Genomic DNA, 27,736 nt, shown 5'->3' with positions numbered 1-27,736 from the left:
ACAAACCAGAATAACATGAAAGTAAGCAATAGAGATAATTATACTGTGTTTGACTATACAAAGTGTTAAAAAGGGTTGACAGGCCTACACGACTCCCTTGTACCTGGTCTGGTTTCTGTTGCCTTTTGTCATAATTTTGCTGTCTTGAGTAAATATTTGAATGGATGCCTCTTTTAGGCGGTTCCTGTAGGATTCATTTAGCAATGGTTTTTGCCCTATGAGGCTTTACATTTGAATCTCTATACTGCTGTGTTATACTTTTTCTTCCAAGAAAATATTTGGTCCCGGCAATAATGTTTTTAGTTTCTTGGTGTTGATTTTCTCAGCAGAAATCTGAATGTGACCTTATGGCCTCACACGTTTGCGCCAATTTAATTCTATGCACGACCAATTTGTTTATCGGCGGTAGAAGCGAGTGATCTTCTGGTTTTAAATGTTTGACCCGGGCCCGGATTCATTTTGTTTTCGAACGCCTGTTACATTGTGCCCTGTATCAGTGAGATAGCTTGCTTTTTATAGGCTTTGTTTGCCCTTTTTCCGCGTTTCTTAAGTTGTTGGTCTGTTGATCTATTGGGACCGATTTTCAAAAAAATTTCCGTTGCAATCACTGAAAATTTATGCATCTCACATTTCCCGCTCGCATGTTTGGTAAAACGTGCCATGGCAGACGTCCACAGTGTGAGTGGAGTTTTGTACAATTTGTCGAGTTTATTCGAATTTCGCCCACACTGCGGACTCCAGTGAAAGCACACGGTAAACAAAATGCACCATCGAGAAATTTAGAGTATGCTAGCCAGGGAAATCTTTACAGCCAGCCCCACACAAAATGACACTTAGAATTCGAACATTCCACTGACACTGGGAAATTAAATAGCTCAAGATCACCTGGTTTCCACACATTCTCTATGAACTTGAGCTTGTCCTGGTCCTAATACGAGCTGATTTCCTTGAAAACCAAGCCAATATCATACTGAGAACAGTCCTCCTTCCGACAAACTGGATCGTCTCGAAGCATGATTTATAAATCAAAACTATTCTTGTCTTTCCTTTCCGTAGCGAGGTAATGAATTCAACAAGAACGAAGGGAATTGTGAGGGAGAGGCTCCTCTTTATATAATTATTATGATTGTCAGTAGCTGGCACGGTAGTTTGCGACCTGAATAACCAATTATAACCGAGTTTGAGTAGTTCACAAGACATTGCGAGTGATTCTGACCAATCAAAGTGGGTTTTGTGTGATTTGTGAAAAGATGCATGTACATCCAGTCCCCACCTTCTAGGTGGAAACTTTGTCCGGTCGTGCCTTCGAATTTTTTTCGCGCTGTTCTCGGAAGTATCGACAAAGGAAGAAACCGTGCAAACGGAGACGGAGGAGGCTCGCTCAGGAGGGGCTGAGTTTGCTGTGTGATCGACGGAATAATTTCTCCTTTTTATTTTATTTCATAATAAACAATAAAACAAGAAGGATAATTGATTTCGTGAACTGCAATAAAGAGCTGAGATATAAGGTTTGGAAAAAATTTGAGTGATTTCTGCAAATCACTTGAACTACTCTGGATCCACCCCTGGTATTAATTTTGAAGAGAGAGGGTTCCATTGCATTTAATTGCAAACAATTGACATGGATCAAGTTGGGCTGCACAGCATGTTTTCTTTGACAATTTTATATTAGCACTGCCATGATTTTCCTTGGTCCTAAAATCCTTCTCTCAATCTCAAAAGTGTTTGTCAAATTATTAGCTAAAACATCAATTTACCAGTAACTTGTGACAGGCAGTTAGCCTAAAATGCAGCCTCAGACCAAATTGTTGAAACACATTGTAGTACTTTGCTCTCCCACAATGTTGTTTTGGCAAATGGGCTCAGAAACTTACACGCAAACAACATTGTGAGGCCCGAGAGTAAGCCGCAAGAGCTTCAGAGAAATACATTATTCCTTTAACGTGTTTCCCATGAAGGTTTCTTTGGTGATTTTTTCGGGTAATATCTTCAGTTGCAGTGTATTTCTAGAATTGCGCGCAGTAAAATCATGATACGTTTGGCTGTTAATTTTTTGATGGAGTACGAACAGTAAGATGGACTCGCAAAGTTCCTTTTATTGTTGTACAATTGATCTCTCTGGAAACATGCCATTTTAGTTTCTGGAGTGTGAGTTTTAAGTTAAATCAACTGGAAATATTATGAAGTGTGCAAAAAAACCGTGTCATCAGTCATGTACAGTAAATAAATAAAGCCGTTTGATACACAGATATTTAAAACATGCATTCGTGTAACTTGCGATTTTATCAGCATCTCCTCCTGTTGATATATATGTCCCTTGTCTCATCCAGGAAACCAATATGCATCGGCTTTCATTGCCATTTGAAAGAACCAGCTATTTAGCGCCTTTCAAAACATCAGGGAACTTTGTGCCAAAGTTCTTTCAACCCCATGGCCACAGAGCTCGACAACGGAATCGCTAATTTCACTCGTTCCAGAGATTCAAACCCGATTCTGGACAAGTTATGAGATATTTCAGATGGCATATCTCCATTTATACAAAAAAAATCAAGTTGCACCGTCCACGGCATTGTAAGAACAAAAGGGAGCAAATTTCTTCGTACACTTATGGCGGATTAGTCTCGAGGACTTCGCGAGAGCTCCGCGCAATCACGATGGCATTTTCACTTCCGGCGTTTCAACAGCCAATCAGATCACGAGTTTGGTCGGCCAGAATTTGGCCGACCAAACGGAATTCTTGAGGGACTTTTGGTCAGGCCCAATTTTAGCGAGCGACGACATAAGAGAACATATGGGCGAAGCTAAAAATGGGCCTGATCGCAGGTTACGGTTACTGTTACAGTAGTTCTTTGATTATTATCGCAGAAAGCAGAAAGTATGTTATTTTAATAACCAGTCAATTTGTCCAGTGCTGTCCCTCACCCCCATTTGCCAGTATTTATCAGGGAATTTACATTACAGCTAGGGCTTGCTCTTGTTTTTTAGCCCAGTTTAGCTTTTAGCTCTAAACCCCATTAAATGCATCATGTTTCTCCTCAGGTAGTCACAAAAACTCACGACTTGCCTCTCACCTTGCATCTGCTATCCTCAGAGCAAACGAGAGACTGTTTGCAGTCTATTATGAGCATGCCGGAGAATGTTTACATTGTATGTCTACTTTTACCGCCGACTGGTTCTAAAATTGATCAGTTGGTTGCATGAGCATCGGACTACCACTAGGGAAGTCTTGAGTTGACAACTCCAACCCGACCAACACTCGTGGTTTTTAAATAACTTGAGAGAAAGTGCTGCCTTAGTATTAAATTACACCTGCAAATGGTTAGACTTTCTTGTCTTCTTGGATAAGGATGACAAACTGTAGGCCCCGTCTGACAACCCTTGTTCGTATTAAACTCTGTGCAACGTTAAAGATCCCATACACTATTTGAAAAAAGAGCAGAGATACGGAGTTTCCAGTGTTGTGTTCTGGTCTGAGTCCTCCTGCAAAATGTGGCCCGCTTGGCATTGACGTCGCAAAAACGCTATTGGTGTACGTCAGGCCACGTACTAAGCAGAAACATCCATATTCATAATAGGGCTTTGCTGAGTTAGTGCAGGAACATGCAAATTAAGGTGTAGAATGATGTAGACTGAAACTGCTTTGTGTTTCTCAGTTATCCAGGGCATTGTTAGTGTCATTGTGTATGGAATCTTGTTTTATCCATTGTTTGCCTGTGTAACAACCAATTACAAGCTGGTTGGATCATTAATGGGATTTTTATATGCTGCCATCAGGTACATGACTTTTGATTAACAGTATGAAGTATAATTTATTGGGGTTCACCGGTTCAGCCATCTATCCAATTCACCATCAAGCATGAAAACGAAAGACATTTGGTTTTTCTGGATATAGTTGTACATATGATAGTGCACTTAGGGAAATCTAGCAACTTGTCTTTATTTTAAACCAACACACACAAATATCTCGCTTTTGACTACCATTCAATCTGCCATTATAAAACAGAAAGTCTGTGACCAAAGCCTTGCTCACCAGGGCAGAATGCTTTCCATCCTCATGTGATTCCAAGGTTAAAGAGCAAGAATACATTGCTTATTGTTTCGAAGACAAATAATGGTTATCTAAAGTCCACTCCTCTTAGCTGTTTAAAAACTGTTACCAGCTCTTGTAACTCTTCGGTGTACACGGAAAAACTGTCTACTAGGTTTAAATTAAAGGATTTTGCCTCGCGACAATGTCAAAGTGGATCGAAAGCCTTTTTGAATGTAACGGCTCATTATGTTTCCAAAACCAAAGGATTGCATTGTCAACAACAAACCACCCTCGACTCCATTTATTGTATTCATTGCAATGGCTGTGCAAATAAGACTTAGTATATATTAGACAAATGCTAGTTTGGTACACGTTTAAAGTGCCTATCACCTCAACACACTTTTCCAATATATTTGTTCTCCGAAATCGTCCCAAATACTTGGTGTTGTTTTTAGAACATTTAGATTGAAATTCACTCTTCCAATGGCTTTGAAAAATGGGAAAAGTGGTCATACCGTGATTAATAACCGAGCAATGAAAGGGAATGGGTTCGATACCGGGTTGATGTCACAAATTAATTTGCATCGCTGTTTTCACTACCTCAATGCAAATTAATTTGTGACGTCAACCTGGTATCGAACCCATTCTCCTTCATTGCTCGGTTATGGATCAAAGTATGATCACTTTTCCCGTTTTTGAAAGCCAATAAAAAAGTGAAATTTCAATCAAAAGGTTTTATAAACAACACCATGTATTTGGGATGATTTCGGAGAATAAATAAAGTGGAAAAGTGTGTTGAGGTGATAGGCACTTTAGAGGGTCATCAGAAAGCAATTTTTCTTTTGAAAAAGGAATATTAACGTGCGTTTTCGGACAATTCTAAAATTATCGGTACTAACCTGTAGGCGTATTACGCATTCCTCAAATCCACATAATTATGAGCAAGATTTGAAAGCAAAAACCATAGGCAGGCCAAGTTCGCGTCACTAGAGAGCATGTAATAATTGATTACTAGTGGGAATATTACCTTTGAGTGCAAAGCAGTGTTGCGTTACAGGCGGCCGTTGAGAATTTAAACGCGTTGTAAGACTTTGTATGGGAAATAAAATACTGTCGATTATGAAGCCTAAAAAACGCTCCATTTAACATTCATTCAATAAAAGGAATGAAAATGACTCACCTCTGGTGTATTCTTGTGCCTTTTGGAGGTTATTTTTACCGTTTCGGGAATTCCATGTTTTCAATGTTCTAAGACCAAGTCAAGGCTGCACACTACGATTTCGACCGTTGTCAGCTCAGAGGCGGTTTGCGCCTCGAAAATCCATCCTAGCCGCGATTTTTTCACGCAAAGCTAAAGCCACATCATTTGCGAACCTCCGTGAATGTTTCGTCGTCAAAAATCCCCACGAACTTGGCTGGAAATGAGCATTTTCTGCTTCCGATTCCACAATAGCTGATGAATTTAACGGCTGGTGATCATGTAACATGACGCGGAGCTTTGATCCAAGGTCAAATCAACTCCACCCGATGAGATACAGTCATTTCATGTACAACATTCTGCGAGTGAAAAATACTGCACATGTCATCGCATGACAGTGCCCCACAAATAATCCAAAAACGAACAATTGGCGACTAGCCCTTCTACTCATGAGCACATGGTATGTGTCCTGGATGCTGACATAAAATATACTGTCAATGTCTTTGTGGGGAGGCATAGCACATTAATGACTAACGTGCATGCCTTTCCCAATTTTTTGAAGTATGGCTAAATGTTGTACTGTATTTTCTTTGTTATGTACAGGTTTTCCTTCCAACTTGTGTTGTATTTTCAGTGTGGAAAGCTTTACAATGTGAGAAATTGAAAATGCATACTCGTTGATTTTATTGCTCTGTAATTTTTTTTTTTGCCTACTGGAGTAACAATATAACTACATTGTAATTTTCAGTGCCTGTTTTAAAAGTATGGCTAAGTGCATGTAGTTGTACAGCATTAAGTTAACTTCATCTCTTGTTGCTGATTCTTAGTGGTTTCTTAAAATAATATTTGGTCCGGTCAAGGTGTACAGTCAATGCAGTCATTACAATGCATCCAATGAATGTTTTATCCATTGTTTTTGTTTAGGCTGAGGTCAGACATCTGCGGTATCGCGCAGTGCTTAGTGTCCTCCCAGTGCTCTTGTGCCTTTTGTTTATTACGATAAGGTTTGCTGTTCTGCTCTGTGTTGAAGTCAAGCATCATTGGTCTGCTGATTCCATGAGAGGCGACTGTGTAAGTGATCATGACTTGGAGTCATTAAATTTTGCCATCCATTTAAGACCAGGATTTCACGGTAACGATCGTTTCCGGTACCGTGTCGTTACCGTGTGATTTAAATAACGGAACCGGAAAATAGTTTCCCAGGTAAACATGCAGCCTTACCGATCGATCATTCTGTTCACACTTAATAGATGTTGAACTTTTTTTAAACAAAGTATACACTGAAGCTCCGTTTTAAAGTATTTGCAAGATGTTTATTGAAATTAAAAACTGGTTTCCATGAATTTTAACGGAACCAAAAAATAGTTACAGATGGGTTCCCATGATCTCTGTGCATGGAACCGAAAATTTGTTTTCCATGGGATTTGAAATCCTAGGCCTTGAGTTTCCTGCTCCGGAAGCACTACCTAAGGAAAAAAAATACCGACTCATAGCAAATTATCAGTATTTAAACAGAAAATTAATGTTTTGACATCACAACCATTATGTGGGAGAAACTGGAGGATCATTGGGGGTGCATTTTAAGCACCCACTTCAGGCGTTTGCAAACATTGCAAGACCTTGAAACAATGACATCAGAGTGCAAGATATCAGGGTTTGACATCAGGAGAGCACAATTAAGGACAAACGCTGGGTTAGAGAAGCACTTTTCATCAACTGATGAATAAAGGATGAAATTTAACAGGTATAGGGGCCTTTACCTGCCTCTTTCTTACCTGAATATTAACTTCGATTTTCAAACAATAGTTACCCACCAAGTGTAATGTCCCATGTGACATACCTGCTCGGTATATCCGAAGTTCTAGAATGAAATTCTGGAAAATGGTTGTGTTGTTGTTTTATTTCCTTTCTCAGTATTTCAAGAATTTGTTTATCAAAAGAAAAGTGGCTGAATAGAATAGTTTGAGGAATGGAGCAAATGAGGATTGGGTTGAGGGCAGAGCTATTCTGTTCATTAGTTTTACAAACAAACGGAATTAAGTACCTTCCGTGTAGGCCAAACACTTTCTTTTTGCTGAAATATGTATTAAAATTGTTTTTTTTTATTTATTTAGAGAGCTAGTGACACTATTGATAAATGTTTCGCTGGAAAGCTGGAAATGGAACATATCAACAGGTTGCTAAATTCAGGTCGGAACAGGTAAACAACAAACTTTTGTTGTAGACTGACAGCTTTTCGCTTGGTCAGCAACTGCATCGCTTTGTGGAGGTTGGGTCCCTGGGATATCCTGGGGCTTCTACCTCCAAAGCTGGCACAACGCCGCAACACAACCATTAGCCCCCATGCCAGAAATTTAAAAAAAGGGACTTGTCACTCTGAACTTTCAGCAGAAAAAAGGAGGGAATTGGCATGAGGAGGATGCCAAAACAAACTTGCTATGAACCACGCTGAGGACAGAACTCCCCATGCTGCCAGAATAAACACCATAAGTACAATGTACAGAACTGCTGCACAAGCACCTACAAACCAACCACTGACCACTTGCAACACGGGCCGTTCTAGTTGTTAACTCCTTTAAATTGCATTTTAATGGATTTAGCATGTACAGGGTAATCTTCACTGAAGGAATGATGACAGCGAAAAACAAGACAAAGGCTGACCAGCCCTACCAATGAAGAGAGGACCCTCAGAGATGGAGATAAGCCATGATTACAGTGATTGGGCAGAGAGAGGCCTGCCCACGCCCGTGATAACAAAACAACTCTCAAGTACTGTTAAAAAAAAAAAAAACGTCAGTTTTGGAACTTTTAATGTGAATGCAAAGGCTGGGGGATTTACTTCTTCTTTGACTTGCAAGCCCTGAACAGTTACACTGTACAAGAATGGAGGGATCAAAGCTGGAGTTGACAGTGAACCCTCCAGCCTGCAGAAAGTGCAAGAAACCCAAACAACTTGAGGCCCAAAGCACGATCATGATATTGTCTGGGTCTTGCAGTTCCAGTGAACGATGAACACCCCTAATGTCAGCAGTTACTGGTTGATGCTGTGAGTGATTTCTGCCTTGGTGGTGCTTTATCCCACGTAGAAGACATAAGAGTTGTAAGCAGTTGACCAAAAAATCGAGAAAGCCGTTGTCAATGTGTAGAGAGCATACAGCTGACAGGTAGGCTTTTATCGAGGGTGGTGCAAACGATCGACCTGGTAAGAACGGAAAGACATCAAAGTTTACTTATTTGTAGCCAGCATGGAGCCATTCTCACTTGTTTAGTATAATCATCCAGGATGTAATAATCTATGAATTGGTGTTAAGTGGAATTATAGACTCAGTGGGTAAGAGGAACCAATTGAAACCATTTGCCAGTTAGAATTTGCACTTCTGAGTTTAACTAGTAGGCAGAGCCAGAAGCTATGGAGGCACTGGGATGCCTGAGGACTTGGCTGATGGCACCTTTGAAAGTCAAATCAAGAGACAGATCAGCAACTGAGTTGGTTGACCACAACACTGGGAACTCCATGCCCTGCCCTTTGCAAATACTGTGTGGGTTCTTGAGGGTTGTGAAATGGGGCCTATCATGGTTTATTGTCCTTAACCGAGAAGGCTAGAAAGTCAAACCATTTTGCTGATGTCATAATTACCAAGGCAGCACTTTCCCCTCAGTATTTAACCCTTGACCCTTGAGAGTGACACTTGAATGGTTTTACTCTGTCTAACACTATTTTACTTGTCAATGTCCTAGGGCATTCGAGGTGTCAATAGGTTAAGCAGTCAAAAACTCCATGTATGTTCCCTCCCTCAACCCATTGACTCCTGGGAGTGAGACTCAACAGATTTTACTCTGTCTATCACAAGGCGATTTTACTTGTCAAGTGCGAGCGTCCTAGGGCATTTGAGGTTTCAATGGGTTAAGCAGTCAGTCAGTCCCCTCCTTTAAAGACCTGAGTGTTGGTGTAGCCACAGTTTTGATCCCTCGACCTCTTACACAGTAGTCTGATACTCAACCAACTAAGCCAAACAGTTGGCAGTGGCAGTAAAAGCAAAATGATGTCAGGCTGCCAGCATTGACAGGTGATGGAGTACCACCAGCATGTTCAAATCTCTTGAAGTACCAGACCACAATAACACAACACAACACAAAATTCCACCCGTTTCATGAACCACTAATGTGACCACCGAAAAGCTGCCAAAACTACAAGGAAAATTAAAGTTCCTCGTGGGCAATAGACAGTGACACCTGTGATGTACACGTACATGTAGACCGCCTGCTCGCAAACAGTTCCGAGCCTAGAGCAACCCTGATTCAATAGAACCTGCAGCATCCATTCAGACTTGAAAAATCGGAACCCGGAGCTCACTTAGGACACAAGAGAAAACTATGGCCATTCCACGAGTGAAAAACTTCACGCCTCCATGTGAGATCCAGGTGGTGGTCCTGCTGTCACAAAATGGAGAGCAAATTGATCATATGACACAGAAAAGTCGGTCTTTAAATGCATGCTGCAAGTTGCCACACAAAGACTCGAACTTCTTACAAGAGCAATACTATTTGGATGACCAAGAGTCCAGTAATGCCTTATGCGCTCAAACTTTTCGTGAGAAAGGTGCTCCTCTGACAGGAGAGAATCAAGCTCTATACCCAAAACAGTCAGGCAGGTAGAAGGGCCCTCCAATTTATCTGCAGAGCGCAGAATGCCTCAATCCTTGAACATCCAGATACACTTATTTAAATTTCACTGGCAAATTTAGAAGAACTAAGAGGACCCAGTGTATGAATTTATTCAACTAGTGAAAAAGGAAACCCAGTTCATAGGTCTCCCTTAAGGATCCACTCAACTACATTAGCAACAAATGATGAAAGACGGGCTGAAAGTAAACCAAAAGGAAACACCATATCAACAAAGTATTTGCCTCTCCACTGCTGCCCGAGAGGTAACAATCATCGCAATGTACAGGAACAACGTGGAAGTCACTCTCCACGTCAAACTTTGTAAGTAACCCATGTCTGTTGAACGACATGATACCATCAGTGATGTCATCAACTGTCATACATTTACCGATATAATTATTGCACGGAGAAGGGATCTTCTGAATTCCACCAGTCACACTGAGTCCTTCTGGCCCCAGTTGTTCAAAGGCTGGTTAACTTTATCCAGTGGCCATGTATAAGTCATGTGCACTATCCAGAGAATACCGTAAACACCTACAGATAAGCCGCACCTTTTTCACAAAAATTGTTGCTAGAAATCAGGAGATAGGATGCAGCTCTTTACAACCACTAATTTCATTGGATCCCTTTAGGACGCAGCTCTATTGTGTTTAGAGTTAAGGTCCATTGTTTCTTTTGTATTGTTATTTGTGTCCATTGTTTTCTAAAGCAATCCCAAGAGCCATTGTAATAGCTGCGTACTGACCCAAAATCAGGGATGCGGCTTCCGATGTCCAGTTTTCCACTTTCGTGTCTGATCTAAAGCTTGGTTACTAAGCTGCAAATGTTCTGCTCGCCTTCTTGTTGTAATGGAAAGACTGTGTTGAAGGAAGAAATCCCTGTCAACAAATACCAGAAAAAAGACCAATCATGTGTCAAAGTTGGCAGAAACAATGTTCATTATATTTAAGTGCTAAAATTGTGACTTTGAAGTATGTTCCGTTTCAATGCTAATAAAAAAGACTCGACTTGGATTTCTTTTTATTTCTTTCAAAAAACTTTTTTTTCGAAAACTTGAGTTGCTAAATTCAAGGTGTGGCTTATCTGCAGGTGTTTATGGTAAAATGTATGCCACATTAAACATTGGCTAAGGTTTTCATATTTATTTACGGTCAAGTCAGCAAATTCTGAAATCTTTGCACACATTGAAACTGTCAGGTAATGACTTGTCCTCTGGGTAAAGTTATCTGGCATTCAAACAACTGAGGCCAGAACTAGAGAAATCCAGAATCAAGCACTTTATCCCTTGCTGATGCTGCTCTGGGATGACCCCAAAACAGGTGATGTGAAGACTGGGTAACAGGGATGCAGAGAATAGGCTGGAGACCCGTTCTTTGGCGAGTTCATTCTGTAGGTAAGCATCAGTTGGCAATAGATGGAGACTAGCTGAGGGCATATTCTGCTATCCCCACACTGATCTCAAGGAGACTGAATTTGAGTTTAAAGTTGACACAGAACCCGTTGTAAATCCCGGCTAACATGTACACCACAAAACGCTGATCAGGATGTGTACACACTTATCTGTTAAGTCTGTCCATGCTAACTGGCAAATTGTTGCAAGGAGGGGTCAGCAGTAACTGCTGGAAAAAGGATCCAATTTTGGTATGCACAGATCACTCAACGATAGTGGAACGAGAGGCAGAGCTCTCTGTTGCCGAGAGGAAAAATCTGGAGCATTGAACACAACATCTACAGAAAATCAACAGAATGTTTTGTACAGTATTTACACAAGAGACAACTGCCAGAGTCGTGGCAACCAAGGATTCAATGCCAGTGCGTTTGTTGCCAGACAGAGTGAGGGACCGGAGTCTCTAAACCTCTATAATGACTCAAAAGAGGCAACTAACTTGAGGGTGATCACAGCACTCACAGAGATCACAGTATCTGCAGCTACCAAAAAGCTTGCAAAATGAACCCTCATTCCAAGAATGGCAGTGTTGAAATGACTCCGACACACACTTAGGTGGAACAAATTGGGATGAGGAAGGTAGGGTAGAAGTTTGTAAAAAGTGATGACCGACTTACAACAGGGCTTTAGGTCTTTAGGTGTGAAAATTCCCTTTCTTGACTGGTCAGCTAGGCTGGAAGCCGTAGCATCCTTCCTCAACGAACGCAATATTGTAGTTCAGCCAGGCAGGTCCAGGGAATTGATGAATTGTCTGCAAGATAAATAATTTGTTTTGGGTTAGGTCCCATAGATGGTAAACACCTGAATCCCTTTCAGGATGTCAGTTATCTCCAGTACATGCTTCCTTGATGGGCCAACAACCAATTTATCATCAAAAGATGTATGGGGCTTGGTGTCCTGTGCTTGTAAGTTCAAAGGTTGGCGAGCTCCACCAAAACGCCACCTGTTGTTTTTGAGACCAGCTTACTTTGTACTACTGCATAGCTGGGACAGACTACAAAAGCCTCTCCAACTTATACCATGCAGTAGGCAAAGTGCAAGGTAATGGCCGCATGGTAGAGAAGAACGAGAATGTTGTGGAAATTCTACTGGTTGAGTGAAGGCCAGGCGGGAGAAGTGAACAATAATGGCACAGAGATTGCCATGATAAGTGGTCAAGCATATATCATAACCTCAGGGTTTCCCATAATTGCCAACGAGTCACCCTCGCGAGGACGCGAGGGTGACGAGGTGGGCAGCATTATAGAGCCGACGCGCAAGTTAATTTTGGTACAGCCAGAAGAAATCTTGAATACAAAAGTAAGCATAAGGTAATGTAAGAGTGACATCATCGGTGATTGTTTTTGAGGTAGCCAATGGCATCGCGGTATTTTTTTCATCTAAATCAATCACATCAGGAGGATCATGATCGGTGACCACATTGACCTCATGGTCATTTTCTGGTGTATTGTAATCTAAAACAGGTAGGTTTCGTTCAAGTAAATAACTTAAAACAAACTTTAAACAGACTTGTATTCACTGTGCACAGGTTCAGCATTATTATCTCAAAATTCCTGGGGCCACGTTACGTCTACTCTCTATAAGCCGGACACCTCTCTAAGACGGACAGCTGAGGCCGGTCCTGATGGTGTCCGTCTTAGAGAGAGTGGACTGTGTTCACTATAAACTCAATCAGAGGGCACATAAAGCGTCTTTTTTATCGAGCTAGTGTGCTCAAAAATCTCGGCATCAGTCAATTGTCTTGACAAAGTCGGCCAGCGTGCCATAAAAATAATTAAGGAAACAAAAAAACAAAACCACTTGAATATATTCACTATAAACTCAATCAGAGAGGGTAGAAAAACTCTTTTTAATCAAGCTAGTGTGCTCAAAATTACAAATTTTGATCGCCCAATGAGTTACGAGTGACATGGCGTGGCACTGTTAGTTCGTCCGGTTGTTTGTGCTTATCCATTAGCGTGACCAAAAGTGAAAAACAGTCTAAGCCCAGTTTGCCAGGAAGCCACTATCAGTCAAGCTTCAGGGAGCTTAGCAAAGCAGTTTGGATAGTCTTTTTATTCCAGAATTTGAGGGAGTTTAGCTCCGTTTGAAATCCAATCAGTTTCAGCTTTGTCTCACGTAATGCAAGGGTCACACATATTTCGCCTCTCATCTACCTTATAAGTTGCGTTCTTATAGCCATTCTAAACAACAAACAATAGCATGTGACTTTTGCAATGCTTTTTTAAACAATGATTCAGTTTTGAAATGTTTTGTAGTCTGGTTGCTTCTCAATTTTCATTTGCCACGCAACTGTGACAGTTTTTACTCGTTGGCATTCTAGCGGCAGGTATTCAGCAGCATTGACTGATAATGAACTGGAAACAATAGATGTTGCCATGTTTGAAGCATGTGCCTCATGATCGTCCCTGGAAAGAAACGGAGAGCGGTTTATCGAATCCAACATTCCTGTTCACTTGAAATGCCACCAGGATTTGCAGGAGTGATTGGCTCATCTTCGCCGGCAAAAAAATGCTGAGAAAGTGTCTCACTTGAGATAGTAAACACAAGCTGAGAAACGAGATGGTTGTCGCTACTAAAGAAGAGATTGCTTCGCCTGACAATAAAGCCATTTCTTCCAAAGCCAAAGACAGTTCAATGCTGTTGTGAGTACCTGAGGTATGCTAGAAGTTGAAAGAAGCCTAAAATCGAAAGGGTCGCCAAGGAGACGAAACAAAAATCGAAAAGCAGAGCTAGAGGACACCAAAACAAACTTTGTTATGAGTGTTAACCACCCTGGTGGACAGAACTCACGCTGTCTGAACAAATGCCAGGAGTATGATGTACATGTACGGAACTACTGTGTATTTGCCAACAAACCAACCACTGACCACTAGGAACACGGGTACTCGTGTTACTATAATCCATTTAAATACAATTTATAGAGTTAACAACTAACTATTTAGTACTGTGCTGGGTTCTCTATGCTAAGTGGAAATGTTAAACATCACTTGAGTGAATGTTACTTTTTTGTGGTTGTTCCAATGTGAATCACTTCTCATAGTTTGCTAAAGAGTGGGGTCATGTGTTCTGTTTGTGCAATTAAAGCTCCGATTTAAAAGTGAACTACGTCCTGTAGGCTTCAAAGTAAACCAGGTATAGGTAATTTAATGTACATTATGTAACAATATTGACTGCAGGCCACCAAAAATTTGTTCTCCATTACTCTGTACAATTCAGGCCAGCCGTTACGGAAGTGAAGTGGTACTTGAGGCTCTTATATTGTATCTACCAGCCAAGGCCAGGTTTGCCTTATCTTGTCCATTTTTCTTCTTGTTGCAAAACTTCATTTCACCTGTGATAATTATTACACTTAATTAGCGACGGAGCATTGTGTAAAGCTAGCCAAAGGTATTGCGTAGCACTTATTATTTACAAGTAAAAAGAAAAGGATAGGATCTTAAGTGTCTCGTCATTCTATCGCTGGAGCACTAATTGGAGACATGTAAACTGACTAACAATTAATGCAAATCAAGTCAAATGTTGTTTTTTTGAGTACCCGGAGAAAACCTCATGGTGCAGAGTAGAGAATCAACAAACTCAACCCACATATGGCGCCGAGTCTGGGAGTCAAACCCGGGCCACATTGGTTGGGGGCGAGTGCTCTCACTACTGCACCATCCCTGCACCCATACTTTTTCCTTTCATCTTCAAACTGCTTGATTGCAATTTCAGCAGCTGCATCACATCTGGCATTGTGGTATATGTAGTGTACACCAAATGCCACAAAATTGGTTTTCTTACGTTCTTGGGTAGATAGGGTATTCCTCCTCTATGGAGACAAAACCTGTGCCATATGGAGAAAGATCCTGAAAAACAATTAGATGGTATGACACAGGCTTGTCATGACTTCTTAGGACTACACAGGGAACAAATTCAGAAATAATAATTTCTGTAATGATAATTATTATTAAAATTAAGGGAATCGTTTAACCTAGTGGAAAGCATGGGGCATGGATGCTTGCACCTGCACACATTATTCTGCTATGGTCAATAATATATAGATTTAGCCAAATAGAAGCCTCACCACGGTGTGCTAATTAAAAACCTATATACTAGACTTGTGATGAAAATACCTGTAGTAATACTTTAACAAATCCATAATTAATATTGCCTTGTGCAAAGGGCAATCCCATGGTATTGGTGATGAACAAAGATGTGGTTGTTATGGGAGAAGTGACATTAGCTGGACATGCATAATTACTTGATTGATGTTACGTAAGCTATGCATTTAAAATCGCTAGAAAGACCTCTATATGGAAGCATTTATCGTAACCCAAAAAGTGCTTTTGATAAAATTGTATCCTAATAACTGCCACTGTATGTCTTCTTGTAGTTAAGGTTTACACCTGTTATAACTTCTTTTGCTTTTTTGTTCACATCTTAGATTTCAAATTCTCAACTCACTTCATCTCAACTTTGGTTGTTGCTGGAATGGCTGTTTTTCAGGTAGGGCAATGTGTAACCTGTGATCAGGCATTGTTTTCTTTCGGGAGGGTGCAGAAAGTACGCTTGATACCAGAGAAAAAAGCCAGAAGATGGCTTTTGAACGTGTAACCCGTTAAGTAAATTTATCATGCCCTCCTTCCCCGAGACAAAACGTGGGGAGGGCGGGTCTGATTGCAGGCTAGGCGACCTGCCATGTGATCATGCTAATTCCATGCAGTACCTTGCTCATAGAGTGTTAATGCCTGATGCCCAATCCTTTGCTACATGTACCGCCTAATATCCATGCCAGTAACTTTACCAGTATGGGTGCACAAGCATGAGCTCTTAGTGCGGCTGTATACAATGTGCCATTGTTTGGTCAGGGCACATGCTCATGGTCATACCCAAGCCTGTGAGGGTGCTTGTTTCCTGCTGCTGCATGTCCTAATGCCGGTACACCCATACCTATGCAGACTGTACCTGTGCCTAGGTTTGCACTGTGACCTTGTTTGCCATTGTCATCACGACCATATCAATGCTTGCAAGTAGTACTGTCAGCTCACAAAACGCCTTTTGCCTTGTTTGGGTGCAGGCCTCTGATTGGAGAAGGACAGAAAACAAGATAGCACCACTAAAGTCAAAGTCTAAGGATGTCTTTATTATCATAATAAGATGTAGCGGCTTCTGATTGGAGGAGAGGGAATTTAAGATGGCAGTCAGTTAGATTTAGGGTGCATGGGACAGGTCATCTTGCGGTTGCATGATGGCATCATCAAATTCAAGATGGCAGATGGAAAGACAAATTGGAAATAGAATAGAAGAAAACGTTAATGGAAAAACCAGTTTTTTACAAAGGGAAGTGTTTAAGGCGGCTTTGTGCCAAACTTGTCCTCGCCGTGGAAATTCCAGAGATAGTTACCATGAGGAAGAGGGGCTGCAAGGGTGGATTGTTGGGTTTTCTGAGGGTGGCTCGTTGGGTTTGCTAAGCATAGATGTAGAGGACCTAGACTGTGTTAATTAGAGCATGCATTTAACGACATGGTACAAGGTCTGGTAGAGAAGGACCCGGGAGTGAGAGGTAGTGAAGGCAGCAACAAAGATGTTGAGGTTGTAGTGGACTTCGACATGATCCTCCGTCAATGCACTGATGTAATGCATGTGTATTGACCACTGTCCAAATAGGTCAGGAATGATTGTGGATCAGTGAACTCCCAGACTTTGGTATGTTTGAGATGCTGGCCAAATTTGCCCCACATAGAATTGAACATCATCTTGGCCAGTGCATGTTGTCTGGGACTGTTGGCGATCTTGGACGCATACAATTGGATGCCTTCGTGAGCATAACAGGATCGGACGTGTGCGTGCCATTGTTCCTTGGTACCCTCAGGCCAACCGCTGGCCTCTTCCTTGAGCTGGAGCCAAGTGTCGACGTATGGCTGAAAGAGCCCCACACCCTGTGTTACTAACTTTCCTCGTACACATGCGGGATGGTACACCAGGTGCCCACCAAAGCATGTGCATTTATGTGGTGACAGGCTGATGTCTTGTCCAGCAAGGAGCGGTCGATGTTCTCATCCACAAATCTACAGCACAATGGAAAGGTCAATTTATAATGACTGTGTTAAAGCAGGAAGGGATGGTAGAGGCCTTGAAGACTAGAGGGAGAGTGGTGCACTTAGCCAAATCAATGTACAACAAGAGGTCGATGGTGCCTGGTTCGTAATCGAACTTCCGATGTCCGATTGGCTACTTGCCATATTTGTTGACTCATGGATAGAGACTGGTATAATCGTTGTACCAAATCTCTTGCGGCCTTGAAGTTGGCTTGGTGGTAGAGTTGAACGGCATCAGTCCAACTGCCGTAAAATCAAAGGTTCCTGGAGATTGAGGTCCGCAACCTCCTCATTTGAGCCTTTGAGCATTTGAGGGCTTGTCTCTCTCATTCCCACATCTCGGTGACCCAGCACCCCAAGCTGTGCAACAGGATCTTTTTTGGTCGACAAGAGCCTGCACATCATCCATGGTCTGGTCCAGCAGATGCAGATGGGTCCCATGAGGATGTTGCGTGGGCTTTGCATGTGACAGGTCCGGCAGTCATGCCAGAAACAGTCATGGAACTCGTAGCCATCTTGGGGTCAGGATTGTATTTGTCGCCTGTGTATTGGGACTCTGAGATGCCATGTTCCCGATGTTTCGGGCATTCTGGATCTGGTGACACCACAGTTGGTGGTAGGCTTAGGCCCAGTCATCGTGTTGTTTGATTTGGTCCTCAGACAGGGGTGACTAAGCCTGGTAACGCAAATGATGCTCGCACCAGGTCAACCATTCCATGGAGACCTTGGGATGATTCACGTGGCCCTGCCACCTTAAGAGGGTTAGGGTTAACAAAGGCAACAAGGGAAACTTTTGTCTGAGTGGCTGTTAAAAATTGTAGCATCCAGTTTCCAAACTGTGCACTGTGATGTAAACAAAGATGGTGTTTGAAGCAATAATTTCAACTTGTGCTTCTTCCATCCTTTGTTTTATACCTTAAAGGCAGTCTCTTAAACCTCAAACAGCGAGATTTTTGTTCTTCACACTTTTTGTAAGCAATCTGTTTAGTTTGCTCGGGGGTTCACAGCTTTTATTTCTTCATGTAAGTGAATGTATGGCAACAAATGCACTAATTCTGGTATCCTTATACATACATACATTCCCTCCAGAAAGTAGAAGGACTTGTCGGAGAGAGGACCCACATAGTCTTGGTGGTGGTACCCTAGTTTTCTTGAGCCGCAAAGCAGCAAAGAGCAGTCGGGAAGTGGCAAATAGAGAAAAACCTCTGGTTACCATGGAGTTGAATCTCATTTTCATGCAGACGGTAGCTGTCAAATGCATCAAATTGATAATTACAAAAGGGACCAATGACAACTTAGCAATCATGCGTCCCCTCGGTGTAATACCAATCAAACAAACCAATCATATTCATATGCATGTTTGTAAAAATATCACCCAATCCGAGCGTCAGGGTCAGATCCTGACCCTGGCATCTGCATGAATTTAATGTTCCAGAGGTTTTTCTCTTCTGGCCGGTTCTTGTGGTTCTCTCGCGGCTCAAGAAAACCTCTGAGACCAGGGTATGGTGGCCGTGTGAAAAGCACTGTGTTGAATAGAAAAGCCCTTAAGGGCTTCTTGAAGAAGGACAAGGAGTTGATGAACCAGCTAGTCGCGTCCTCATTGTCATCAACAGCTTGCCTCCTTTCCTTACCTAGATAAAAGGAAAGAGATGAGACCCTTACCCTTGACATAAGGGTTTTGTGCCTTACATACCTGTGCAAGTTGTCATTTTTGTTGGTGCAACTGAGCAATCACAGGGTAGCTGTCGTACCCCTGTAAGTTGTGGGCCTACACCGTCAAGGGTCGAGTCTCCATCAAAGACTCCAGTCATTCCAGGAACCGCGGGATGTAGGTCTCGCCAGGAAACTGCACGGGATGGTCGTTGTTGGTCGTTTTACCCACCACCAGGTTAGAGATGTGCTGTCCACCCCCCCTGCATGCTTTCAACGTTAAAAAAAAAAACCATGTGGAGGAGTTGTTTCACCATCAGAGTCGGTGTCGTCCAAGACTAGGGGCTCCTTGTTGGATGTTGGGTCTGTAATCCGGTGACTGCTCCATCCTGTCTTGCCTTCCCTTATGCCGCAGATGTGTGGATGAGAACATTGACTGCCCCTTGCTGAACAAGATGTCAGACTGTCACCACACAGATGCTCAATGCACTTTGGTGGGCCCCTGGTGCACCATCCTACACATTCACAAGGTGGTGCAGTGGTAGCACATTGGGCTCACAACCCAGAGGTCCGTGGATTAAAACCTCACTTTGTATGAGTCATTTTTCTTTTCTAGCTCTACATATCTGGTATTTCGAGCAACAGCGTGTGGATCTGAAAAAAAAAACTGAACTGAAAAACTTTATTTAAACATGTGACATTGATGAGCCTAAAAAAGGACTCGTTACAAGAATGTATGCGTCGTACGTCGACACTTGGCTCAGACTCAGTGAAGAGGCCAGGACACATCCAAGGTCGCCAAGAATCCCAGACAACACACACTCCATGTGAGGCAAATTTGGCCAGCATCTTAACAAGACCCAAGTCTGAGAGTTCACCGATCCACAACCGTTCCTGACCTTCTTGGACAGTGATCAACTTGATGTGCATTACATCAGTGGGTTGAAGGAGGATTGTGTCAAAGTTCATTACAAACTACACACCAACAACGTCCTTCCTTCTGTCAACCTCAACATCTTTGTCGCTCTCTTCACCTCCCGTTATGCCCAGCTCCGTCTCTACCAGGTCTTGGTCCAACTCGACAAATGCGTGCAAGAGTACTACTCTTGCATGTTTCTCTATCCATATACCTCTGCTCATGTTGATAGTCCAGTGGAAAAATTGTTACAGTATCAATGACTCCTTGGCCAGAAAATGTAAGTGAGCAAAATATGATTATTAAGTGAACATGCACGTGATGTGGTGTGCACATCACATCATTCTACTTTCGATTATTATGGAAAGAAGACACTTGCAGGTTAGTGCTTACTGACAAATGGTGGATTTTTTTGTTTGTTAGGTCACGGTTATCCTTTTGATTTCTACTGATCGGCTAAGGAGATTATATAGGCAAGTGTGCAGTGGCTCTCAAACCCGAACGCTTTTTTGTGAAATACAGTTTCTCTTAATGGGTATGTCATATACCAGTTACCTTTTACAAGTCATTAAAACACCACCATAATGCCAATTTACTTTAGGTTAGGTGCAATAATGGTAGCAAGAGAGGAGGCAGCAATCTCCTCAGCAATGAGGGGGTCATCATGGCAACCGAGCCACAGTGTACCTCACAAACACCTGTCAACACATCAATGAGAAAAACCAGTGTGTGGAACGTATAATTTACCCTAAAAATGAATGTGTATGGGAGGCAGGGAAGGAAATGTAAGCAAGCCAAAGAATAGTTATGGAAATGCCCCTGCAAGTCTCCTTGGAGTCCCCACAAATGTCACAGCAAAAACTGCTGGGCTGGGTTGTTGTAAACTCTGCCTAAATTATTTATCCTAATTAACCACCCTCCACCCCCAAGTCTTGTCCATCTGTAATGGAAATGAATACCATTGGCCTTTCTGAAAAATACATTAACGTGCAACAAGCACAAAAGCCAATTTCTGCATTATAAAATTTAGCATCAAAGGTATGCTGGCAAATGTTGCTTCAAAAAATGATGAAAATGCCATTTCTTCTTGGACAATTTGCCACTGACTTTTTACAATATTTTATACTTAGTCCTAATGTCTTAATCCTGATTCGAGCTGTTGTTTGCAGCTTTGCCCTGGGCTGCAGGTCTGTGTCACTGGGTAGATTAGAGTCTTTTTCATTGAAAGTATTGCACAATCAGAGTGTGCTTTCCATTTCCCCATTCCCACATTAAGTCATTAAGTCGTTAGACAGGTACTCGTTTTGAAAGTGATGTTTTCTTTACTATTCTTAAAATTTAAAAAAAAGCATTTTTCCCTCTATTTTGTAAACTTGGTTCCAGAAGCGATAATAATTTTAAAAAGCTCACTTATTTAACAGTATTAGAGATTTAGCAAACATCAAGCAGTGGCGTCATATAGTCCACGGACCACGCACCCCCAAAATTACATCTTTTACCACTCAGGGGGAGCAATGCTCTCATACATCTTTGAAAACTAGAATTCATCTAGTTTCATGTTATGTATGATAGCAGTACTAAAAGGGTAGCTTTAACGGAAATGTGACGTCACTCGGTGCTACATTAATGGCATTACAGAATCCAGTCTCTCGCTAATAAAAGAGCCCAAGATGAGTTAACAACATAACATTTAAAAAACACCTGCTCTCGCTATTTGAAGTTCATACAGATGAGGTGCCCTGGTGAAGCATGTCCTTAGACTGTCGCATGGAAAAACGTCAATTCCCCGCTATAAGGTAGTATTTGCTCACTGCTCCTAGCCTTAGGCTGAACGCCTTTGTGCCACCAGGGTCTGTGTCTCTTTATTTACAGTCTCTTCACAGGTTTGGTCCAGCAGAACGTGTATTCTACCTAATGGATTCTCGTCTCCAAGCTGTACAGAGAAGCCACCAGACCTGAAATATGCTATAACGTCTGGATGCTCTTCTTCGATGTGAGGCATTTCTGATAGATAGGAAGATAAATATCTAGTGTAGTTCACATTATCATGTGCAAAGCACCATGGGATCATCGTCCTTATCGTTTTCAAACACGCAGTTGAGTCCATCGATCAGTTGCTAACTGTAAACCCAAGAATTTTTTTTCACCGAGAAAATTGAGACCATTGGTGCAACTGTCGTGGCTGATGCGGCTGGTACTCCTACATGTAGTTATTCCTCTGGACGTGTTGGCGATGCTCTTGATGGTGAATTCACTCATTTCCAACCTGTAATAGGTACGAACATTTCTGTACTTGTTTTGTCTAAAGTGAAATGTTGTGATCTTGATCCTGTTACTGTTGCTGCTTTAAAGCCATGTTTGTCAGTACAAGTCCCTATAATTACAGAAATTGTTAATCGTTCTTTATCCACTGGCTGTGTTCCTGAATGTCTGAGAATAGCCTAAATCTGTCCAATCGTCCTTTAATCTCCAAACTGTGTTTGCAACTTGTTCATTACATTGATACTAATGATGTGGGTGAAACCTTTCAATCAGCTATCAGTACAGAAACAGCCTTACTTAGAGTTCATGATGTTATTTTGATGGCTATCAACAACAGCAGAGCGGTTGCCTTGCTTCTCCTAGGTCTTTCAGCCGCATTCTATTTAGTTGACCATGGTATTTTTCTAAATCATCTTGAATTCTACTTTGGCATCAAAGACGATCCATTGCGTTGGTTCCAGTCGTATCTCAGCGATCGTAAGCAGTTTGTGTCTGTTCATGGAAAGAGTTCAGTACGTCATTCCTTGTGTATCTTCTTTATACATTGCCATTAGGAAGTATTGTTACGAAACCTGGTATGCTTTACCATCTTTATTCAGACGATACACAAATTTACATGTCATTTGACTCCAATCAACCTGGTAATGTATGCACAAGTAAATTAGAAGCCTGCATTGGTGATGTCAGCAAGTGGATGCCCTCCAACGGATTGAAGCTAAATTCAGACAAGATACAATTTCTCGTTTTTGGCTCCCAGTTTCGTCCTAGGCCGTCCCTACTTCCTGTTCAAGTTGGTGAGGATTCAATTGACCCCTCTGATCCTGCCAAGAACATTGGTATAATTTTTGAAAAATACACGAGCTACGAATCCCAAGTTAATGCTATTTGCAAGTCGTCGTTTTTTCACTTACTCAATATATTTCGGATAAGGAAGTACCTCTCTGTTGACGGTATCAAGACCCTGGTTCACGCTTTCATTACATGTAAGCTTGACAACTGTAACTCACGCCTCCACGGGTACCAAAGAGTCTTATTAAAAAAGTCCAGTTGATGCAAAACTGTGCAGCTAAACTTAACTTCAACCAGAGAAAGTACGACCATGAGTTACGTGCTGGAATAACCAAGAAATGTCCGCGAACAAGACATAAGGCATAAGTAGAAACAATAAATACAATGTAAGGCACGCAACAAAAGTGTGACAACGAGCAGTTACCCTTTTTCAACTATATTAACTATTTAATTAGTTTTACACTGTTACAATTACTTCAGTTAAAGATTAAGTGAAGCAGTTCGTAAAGCAAAGCGGGCTTACTGTCTTTCATGAGCATTCAGGAATTGATCTTGATTAACTTCGAACTCCAAGTTCCACTGATTGTAGACAACAATTCTTGACCTTCTTGATTCACTGGATTCTTTCCACTCACTGGATTTTCTGTGTACACAAACTCTTACGGAAGACTGCTTCATAATAAACTCTGAACTCTTTATCTTATTCCCTTTTCAGCTATCGCCTCTTTCTTCTCTTCAGATGTCGCAAGGTCAAAAAGTTATTGCTTCACCATATTTATTGCAGTTGATTATAGCGGACCTCTGCGCGCGGAGTACCATATTTCAGAAAATATGGTAACCCATCGATGCGAGAAATTTTAGTTTTATAGCCATAACGTCACCGAACGTTCTTACGTACGCACCCCTCCATGTATGCCAATGTGACCAGTATCATGCTAGTTTATAGCATACATCTTTGATATTGGACATCGATAAGGACATCCATGTTTTGATATTTTGACTCCTGTCAAAACAAGGTATCCCCTGACCAGCATAAGCCCTATTCGCTGGCTATTGACAGTTGATTCTGAAATGGCCTTTTGCCTTTTCCATTCGCTCACTGAGGGTGTGCTTGTTTTCTTTTGAAACTCGTGCGGTTCAAGAAGAAATCATTACCAAACTGGTGAATTCCAAAGTAAATTTCACTTGAAAAACCAATATCGCACTCATCGCTTCATGATTCATGTGATATCGGAATTCACTAATTAGGCAATGAATTTTTCTATAGAAGAAAGCAAAGAAAATGATACAATTAAGCAGCAACCAAAAACATCAAAATGCAGACAATTCGAAACCTTTTATTTTCACTCACCCTATAGGCATTAATAAATAACCATGGAGCTCCTCTTTTAGGCTTAGCTAAATCTATATATTATGTAACGGGTGCGGTTGATTTAGGAGATCAGGCGGAGAAAGCCATTACTATAAGACCAAACCAATCTTCTCTTTCTTTACACTGAATTGTTTATTGGAGGCTTGGAATCACGTAGAAACTGAAAAGGTAATTATTACAAATATCTATGAAAATATAATTCGGTACAAACGCCCATCAATACACGATATAAACTCATGCTAAACGTGGCATCCGCAATGTTATTAATTACTCGTAGAAACTAAAAGAAATCACTAATCGAAAAGTACTTAAGGAACATAACACTAAATTCAGGTCCCTTTTTAGCCTTTTTTCTTCCTTTACCGCTGGGCTTGTCAGTGTCTGATGAGCTGGAACCTAGAACTGTATTTCGAAATTGCCTTTGCTGGGTGAGCTTCATGCATCTCTTTCTCCGATTCTTCCAAAGAAATCAGGCTTTCTTTCTCTCTAACTCTTTGTGTGGAAAAGTTACTGGGTACCGCGAACAGAAACGACTAAAACCTCGAAGAAATGACTCTTTGTTCTATGTAAAAAACCGGAAATTACGTAAACATAATGACAAATCATTAATAATGATTTACATATTATCTTTATCACAGTATCGCATAAGTTCAATCGCAGCCGGCCACAAGGGTAAGCCCTCGCGCAAAAGAGTTTTTTCCTATTGTTTACAAGCCTGCTTTTATACTTTTACTCTAAGCACCTAGAAAGATCTGTTGCTATATATAGTGGATTACAAAGTGTACTATTTGTGGAAACTGCAGAGTCACATGAAAGATATTTCTGGAATATTACAGATTGTGCGATAATTCTAGAAAAGTCTGGAATTGCATGACAGATAAACTAAAAATAATTCTGATCCTCATAACACGTTACTTCTCTTATTATGAAACAGCTTCATTAGCTTCCTGTGGAGTACCATATAGTTTTCAAGATGATCAACACTAATAAAGCTCTTAGTGGACTTGCTCCTGTTTACATCGTGGACTTATTGGAAAGATATGCTCTTGCATGCTCCTCAAGTTCCTCCAACCAGTTACTGATCAAGGTTCCGAGTACTAACACTGTTACTTATGGAGACCGGGCCTTCAGCATCGCTGGCCCGAAACTGTGGAACTCTATACCTTATGAAGTAAGAGCAAGTGAGAGTTTTGAATTTAAATCTAAATTGAAAACAGATCTGTTTTGCTTGGGCGTATGATTGATTTGATTAGTGACTTGTCATGGCTTAAGTTTTTTATCTAGTGTTGGATTTAGCTTTTATCGCCTTGGCGAGATTATTTTTTTCCTTTTAATTTTGATATATAAGTATGTTATTTTTTAAGTTTTAGCAACATTCTTTGTAAGATGTAAAGCACCTTAGAGCCTGGGATAAGGCACTTTATAAATAATACATTACATTAGTTCCCAGGTGCTTTCCTTGATGCTCTCTGAAGTCAAATAGTTTTACGAAGCCGACACTACAAGGAATGGTTGTGTGCTTCAGGAACTGGCTTTCGCAGTTATCACCGTACAACTTGCCACGCTTTCTAAGGAAGCTATCAACAATAGTCTTGGATTCCTTGTGATTCTCCTCTATCCAGGGCCCAAATCCTTGCTACACTAGTTTCAAGAGGGCTTTGTACACAAGCTTGTGGAGTCTTAACAGCACAACTATACCTGCAAGGATCTGGAGCTCATGCAGCAAAATTTTCTGCTAGCACACCAGATGCGACACACATGCAGGTCTCTCAAGTTGGTATCATGGCAGTGCTTGCCAATAATCAACAACATGGTGCAGGCCGTGTGGAATACCACCATTCTCAGCTTATTATTGTCCAGGAGATCTTCAAACTGAAATAAGTCGCCGGCCAAACTCTTTTTCCAACTTTCTACGGAAATGTTGTAGTGGTTGCTTCAAGTACTTGGTAACAAATTAACACCCATTGATCACATGTAGAACATTAGCTTTTCTCTCAGATCGACCATCTTAATAAGCCTGGAAGTTTATGATATATCTGATCAAATAAACTCAAACACTTTGTCATAAGCTGGAGACTCCATATGACAAGTACGGTAGTTGGTTTCACCCAATCGAGTCAAATTCACTTTTTGAGTCTGAGTCTGAGGTCTTACCTGCTTAATCGGGTCGGGTATAACCTCAATAGCACTGGTACCATGCTTCAGCTGATGCCAAATCACAAGAGGCAAGGCCAGTAATTCTGCTATTTCCCAAATTGGCAATAGCAACCTTTCTTTGTTGCTAAAGTCTTACCTGCTTTATAGGGTTGGGTATAATCTCGATAGCAATGGCTGTGGTACCAAATCATGAGAGGCAAGCCAGTAATTCTGCTATCTCCCAAGTTGGCAATAGCAACCTTTCTAATCGAGTCATCAGCATGCAAGTCAATGCATTGAGTTGTAGGGGTTACCCCACCCCCACACAGTCAATCGCAGTCAGTCACGTGATAAGTAGAAACTGGTTGACCAAGAGGTAGAGGGACCGTAGAGGAAAAATAAAGCGGTTGGACAAGTCTATGTTTTGACCTTGTCTGATTCTTTTGTGGGAACGAGGACCACATTTGGCGACCCTGCCAGCGCTCATTGCTCAGTGAATTTTACCTGAATGTAGGGACGGAAAGACAAAATCGTGGAGCTTTATGGTTAGCTTTTGCGAAACGAAATAATTTGAACGTGTTTTGATCGTATTAGCTTTGTGGATAGCATTGCGTGTTATGCCAGCGACTGGAAAGTTTAAGCCAAATCATATTTTGAATGGAAATGTATACCCTGGTCCTGTGTGTTTTCATCATAAAGTTTGTGCGTGGAATTGCTGAACTGACAAGCACAGGCGCAGTTGTTTTGCTTGTTCATCTATGTAAATAAAACACATGGCGGCGGAACACGAAATCGAGGAGCTTCAACTACAACTTGAATCCAAGGTCTTTGGTCTTGGAGTGGATGCACTGGCACAATTAGCAGAGCATTTACAAGTGGAAACGAAAGAGTTAGGAAGGTTGGCACTGTCAAAGAAAATTCGTGAGAAAGTAGAGCAAGATTTAAGCGAGGCGGATGACAAGAAAACGCTGTTGGTCGGTTTCATTGCATTTGTGAATGGAAAACCACCTCCGCTCCAAGGTGACACAACAGAAGATAAAACGGTGAAAGTAAAGGTTGAACTGCTTAACTCGACAGAAAAAGCGACTCAGGAAGCACAAGGAGCGGAAACAAAGGTAAATGTTGATGTTAGTAACGTGCTCAGGCGGGAGTTCAAGATCCAGGAGATAATTTTAAGGATGGGCTGTCACT

General features: G+C 41.5%; 1 protein-coding gene across 4 annotated transcripts in view; it reads left to right on the top strand.

The window, feature by feature from the left end:
- LOC138004172 (stimulated by retinoic acid gene 6 protein-like) overlaps nucleotides 1-27,736 on the top strand; it is a 66,696-nt gene that overhangs the window by 17,484 nt on the left and 21,476 nt on the right. For all 4 annotated transcript variants that reach the window (XM_068850603.1, XM_068850601.1, XM_068850602.1 and 1 more), the window contains 7 exons: nucleotides 3,654-3,774; nucleotides 5,832-5,880; nucleotides 6,153-6,299; nucleotides 7,343-7,428; nucleotides 14,560-14,624; nucleotides 15,767-15,828; nucleotides 20,410-20,521. In XM_068850603.1, the coding sequence (XP_068706704.1) occupies nucleotides 3,654-3,774; nucleotides 5,832-5,880; nucleotides 6,153-6,299; nucleotides 7,343-7,428; nucleotides 14,560-14,624; nucleotides 15,767-15,828; nucleotides 20,410-20,521 (642 nt within the window). The remainder of the gene's footprint in view (nucleotides 1-3,653; nucleotides 3,775-5,831; nucleotides 5,881-6,152; nucleotides 6,300-7,342; nucleotides 7,429-14,559; nucleotides 14,625-15,766; nucleotides 15,829-20,409; nucleotides 20,522-27,736) is intronic.

This window comes from Montipora foliosa, chromosome 5, assembly GCF_036669935.1.
Source record: "Montipora foliosa isolate CH-2021 chromosome 5, ASM3666993v2, whole genome shotgun sequence".
In the NCBI taxonomy this organism is placed as follows: Eukaryota; Metazoa; Cnidaria; class Anthozoa; order Scleractinia; family Acroporidae; genus Montipora; species Montipora foliosa.
Note: the sequence above shows the minus strand (reverse complement) of the source record. Positions and strands in the feature narration are given on the sequence as shown.